Below are 4753 nucleotides of genomic sequence, written 5' to 3'. Positions count from 1 at the left end.
CTCTCTCTCTCTCTCTCTCTCTCTCTCTCTCTCTCTCCCATTACCAGGTGAGTGCCTTTGTTTATAGGAAAGTAGTGAAAAAAATAAAGCATCAGGTAGGCATCAATGGGAAATGCACAGAATCTTTCTAGCACTGTACTGGTATCCCTTGTCATGAGTCAGACCTACAAACACCTTTTTCTAGTGAGCCAACAAAGGATTCTTTACTTCTCAGTCATTAGAAATAGAAATGCCATTTCAGCTCCTGAGCAACAGTTTATTTTGATTAAAAAAGTATAGTACATCTTGCCTTAGCCACTTTTACTTATGTAGTCCTATAATTGCTCTTTGTTTGTTTCTTCCATAGAAATGATCATTCTACTAAAGGCTGCTCGGACTAATCTTTTTCTTTTTATTCCCCGCTTGAAGGTCGTATTATCTACTCTTGCTTTCACAGCGTTTGAACTTCCTCCTAACGGGGCTATTGGAACACAAATTTTGACGTTCCTCTTTAACTCACGGCCTGATCTGGTGAGAACTCTGTCCCATAGAATACTTTTGACTTTTGTTACTGATGCTACATTTTTATCTACCTGACATCATCATTCTTTATGTTGTTAATTCGGAACCCAGTTTATCAAATTGCGTCCCCTTTGGATGTAGTGCTGACATTTGTTTGTCTTCTTTTTGCTGATTAACGGTGAATTTGCAACTTAATGTTATCACTCATAGTGCTGTCCTAGATATATTCAAAAATGTTGTACTTGTCTTAAATTTCCTTGATATTAGAAATCATTTTCAGTCTCTCCTTTACTGTTTCCAACTGCAGTTGCAGCAACGGAAACTCTTCTATCCCAGCTATCTTTAATTTCTTAGCCATACTCTTTTGTTAATAGGTCAATATCAGAAGCATTGATGAAGCAGTAGTGATTGGTGCTGCTCTATCTCTATCTTCTTCAGCTTTTGTACTGCAGGTACTTTAAAATTTAAATAAGATAATGCATATACTCGTTTGTCATTCATGAAATTGAATAGCTGTTATTATCTCTACAGATACTGTAATTAACTGGTGCCATGACTAGTTAAAGTCACCATTTACGCGTTTCCTTTTCTTTTGCTAAGCTACAGTATAGTGCACTTGGATAAGTATTTCATACAATTATTAAAATTTTATGTAGTCTTTTTTTGTTCCGAAGTACTTACCCAAGCTTTAATAAAGTACTGCTTGATTGAAGTTTCTTACCAGCGGTAATTGGAACCAGTATATATGGTTTGCTGATTTCAAAAATGATTTAGTTGTTATGCAAGTCGCTTCAAATCTCAATACCTTGTTCATGGTCTATGGATATGAACTTGAACCTGAGTTTTTGTTGTCAAGGATATGAACTTAAACCTGAGGTTTTGTTGTCAAGCTTTGGTAGCATGACCAAACAATAAAAAGATAGTCCAATAACATACAAACATTATTTTAAATTTAAAACATCTAGACTTAGACCGAATTTTGCTCCCCAACTATACTTTTACTCCCTTTTTATCCCTAATTAGAAGAGCTAACTTACCAGCACCTGCCAGGAGGCTAGTTTATATGAAGGAAGCGGAAAAATGATGCCATAGCTATGAATCTTATGTTCCTGTACACATAAATTTGGGCTATAAATCCTTGTTTGTGGATGGAGCTGGTCTTCTCTTCTCTAATGGATTTCAACGCTTCCAGTTCTTCAAAACGAAGACACAGATGACTTCTGTTGCGCGTAGGTCTTGATGTTTAGTTGGGCTACCACTTCATTGGGCTTCATAGCAAGGCATTTGAACACCACAATATCTAAGTTCACTGACTCAGATGATTTTGGGACTGTACCCAGAATTCAGTTCTTAGCAATTCAGAATCTTAGACAGTAATCACAGTATATATTCCAAAGATTCTTCATTTCTTTCCATTTTCTGATTAGCACAGGTCTTCTAATTAATATTTTCCTTGAAACCATGGAACTATTCGAATTGCAATTAATAAAACTAGTCCTCATTTCGTCACTCATATCATTGATTTATGGGTATTAGATTTAAAATGATATTTGATATAGTTTTGTAGAGCTTACGTAGCATAATATATAGCTACTTGCAGAGAAAGGTGAACTCCCTACAAGATTTGGTTCAGCAACTCTTGGGATACTTCTTTTACAGGTTCTATTCCAAAACCTCACTCGGGGTTGCCTTTATATTTTTGTTTTTGTTTTTGTTTTTATGGTTTGAGTGATATGTTACGTTTAGTGGCGTCATCTGTTTCCTTACCATACTTGATTATCCATTCGGATTATACAACGAGAATATAATGTCAATAACATTTCGATCCCCCACTGCTTGATATTTGCAGGATATAGCAGTTGTACCTCTCTTAGTCATACTTCCAGTGCTGGAAAGCCAGGTACATGATACAATCATTTAGTCTCTCAATCTTAAATTGAAAGTTGCAAGACAATTATTTTTGAGTATACAGTCTTGTAAATGTGACTAGTTTTGATTGTTGAGCAACATTATGAGGGTGGCAAATTGTCTTTGATTTCATTAAACTCTTAATAGATATAAATAGTTCAAGCAGTTTTCCTTTGAGAGGGCAAAGGTTTTCTTGAAAAGCTGGTGTGATTGCGATTTTTGCATTTTATGATAAGAAAGGAATGCTAGATTTTTTAAAGCAAAGTGAGGGAAAAAGTTTACATCACTATTACATAGAGTAGCATTGTGTTTCTTTGCAGCAGTTTCTGTAGAGTGCAGAGTCAGAGTTGATGTTTCTCCTTTTTTTTTTTGTCAAAGTTTATGAACTACACTATTCCTTTCCTCTCTATGTCTTCAAATTCCTTATTTTTAATATTCTGTCACTCTTCTGCAGAACATAGCGGAGGAAAGTATATGGCCAATGCTTTTGAAGGAGAGTTTAAAAGCTCTAGGTGGGCTTGGGCTTCTTTCTCTTGGAGGGAAATTAGTTCTAAGGCGAATTTTTGAGGTTTGTGATATAAATATGGGTTTTAAGCTCATGAATATTTTTATATTATTGTTGGCCCTAAATTTTAGTTTGTACAATCAGTTTGTGGCAGAAGCAAGGAGTTCAGAGGCATTTGTTGCGCTTTGCTTGCTGACGGTGGCAGGGACTTCTCTTCTCACTCAGAAATTGGGGTTCAGTGACACGGTTGATATATTTTCTCAAGATGGAGAGTATTTGGGATTAATACCTGGAGTTATTTTTTATTTTTTTTGTAATAGTTGAATTTCATTGCTTGATGCAGCTTGGAGCATTTTTGGCTGGAGCACTGCTAGCAGAAACAAATTTCAGGACACAAATTGAAGCCGATATAAGGCCATTTCGAGGCCTACTTCTGGGGTTATTTTTTGTAACTACAGGGACGTCCATTGACACGCAGGTACTGCAATGTTCTATTTGGTGCAATATTCTTCTATTATAACATTATTTGATGTTTCAATGTCAGGCAACTTGTTCAGAAAACAAGTTTTTGAATTTGATTTGCTGCATGTTTTCGAGTTTTCTGTTATCATAATTTCATTGACAAGTATTTTTTATTCTTGAACAAGCAGATAATTCAGAAATCTTTTTTTTTGTTTTTTTTTTTTTTTTTGAGTAAAGAATTCAGAAATCTTATGGATGCAGCAATTTTAGATAATCTATAATACTAGAATCTGTCTCCACTTTCTTTTATACATATATATTTTTTTATATATATGCAGGTTCTTTTCCGAGAGTGGCCGAATGTGCTTTCGCTCTTGGCAGGTTTGATAGTCATCAAGACGCTGATCATAACAGCCATAGGCCCCCGTGTTGGACTCACTTTACAAGAAAGTGTAAGAATAGGATTGCTTTTGTCTCAAGGAGGGGAGTTTGGCTTTGTAGTCTTTTCTCTTGCAAACAGGTCCTACTCACAATTTATCTTTTACACCAAACGCAGAAATTTGTGTGACCAAGTATTTGTGGTTTTGCATTTGTTGTAACAATATGCAAATTTGTTGAAAACAGGCTTGGTGTGCTACCACTTGAGCTTAACAAGTTGCTCATTATTGTTGTTGTCCTGTCAATGGCATTAACCCCGTTGCTTAATGAAGCTGGAAGAAGAGCGGCTGCATTTATTGATGAAAATTTTGAAGCAGAGGATGTAAGTTGCTTTATAATTTACATTATTAAGAGAGTTGTATACAAAATGGCTGTATGCAACATAGCGAGCCCATTCCATTAAGGGAAGTTCTACAGTACATAATGTATATCATGGATAGATAAACTTGATGCATACTAATTGAATAACATGGATACACTGCTATACAACTCAGAGGTCATAATGTAATCATTTGAACTTTTATAAGAACCTGAACTCTTGACACCCTTGCATGCTTCCATAACTCGATCCTTTTCAGATTAGTACAACCTTCAAACTCTGTTCAATTAGTAGAACCTGAACTTTTTTGCTTCCTTCTTTCTTGTGTTTTCTGAAAGAAAAAACATTAATACAACGTTCAAACTCTGTAAACTCTGTTGAATTAGTTATCGTTATTATATTCCCATATCTTCAGCTCAATTAATTGCCTGAATCAATCTAAAACAATGTTACAGAAAGTTCCTGATGTGGTGAATTTCAATTCAAGTGAACCTATTGTTATTCTTGGATTTGGACAAATGGGCCAGGTAAGGTTATATCTTGCTGCTAGATACGATTTTTTTTGAGCTGTTAGTTCTCGGGTCAACTTTAAATACCTTTGATTCTCTCTCTCTCTCTCT

The 4753-nt window shown here is 35.4% G+C and overlaps 1 protein-coding gene across 1 annotated transcript in view; it reads left to right on the top strand.

Annotated features, from left to right (window-relative positions):
* The window catches only part of LOC101309907 (K(+) efflux antiporter 3, chloroplastic-like), a 10681-nt gene that overhangs the window by 2558 nt on the left and 3370 nt on the right, over positions 1 to 4753 (top strand). Inside the window, exons 5-14 of the mRNA XM_004292398.1 lie at positions 409 to 510; positions 876 to 953; positions 2092 to 2160; positions 2351 to 2401; positions 2864 to 2977; positions 3059 to 3160; positions 3258 to 3392; positions 3715 to 3896; positions 4001 to 4136; positions 4589 to 4660. Of these exons, the coding sequence (XP_004292446.1) occupies positions 409 to 510; positions 876 to 953; positions 2092 to 2160; positions 2351 to 2401; positions 2864 to 2977; positions 3059 to 3160; positions 3258 to 3392; positions 3715 to 3896; positions 4001 to 4136; positions 4589 to 4660 (1041 nt within the window). The remainder of the gene's footprint in view (positions 1 to 408; positions 511 to 875; positions 954 to 2091; positions 2161 to 2350; positions 2402 to 2863; positions 2978 to 3058; positions 3161 to 3257; positions 3393 to 3714; positions 3897 to 4000; positions 4137 to 4588; positions 4661 to 4753) is intronic.

The sequence above is a fragment of the Fragaria vesca genome, linkage group LG2, assembly GCF_000184155.1.
Source record: "Fragaria vesca subsp. vesca linkage group LG2, FraVesHawaii_1.0, whole genome shotgun sequence".
Classification (NCBI taxonomy): domain Eukaryota; kingdom Viridiplantae; phylum Streptophyta; class Magnoliopsida; order Rosales; family Rosaceae; genus Fragaria; species Fragaria vesca.
This window is presented reverse-complemented; position numbering and strand designations above follow the sequence as displayed.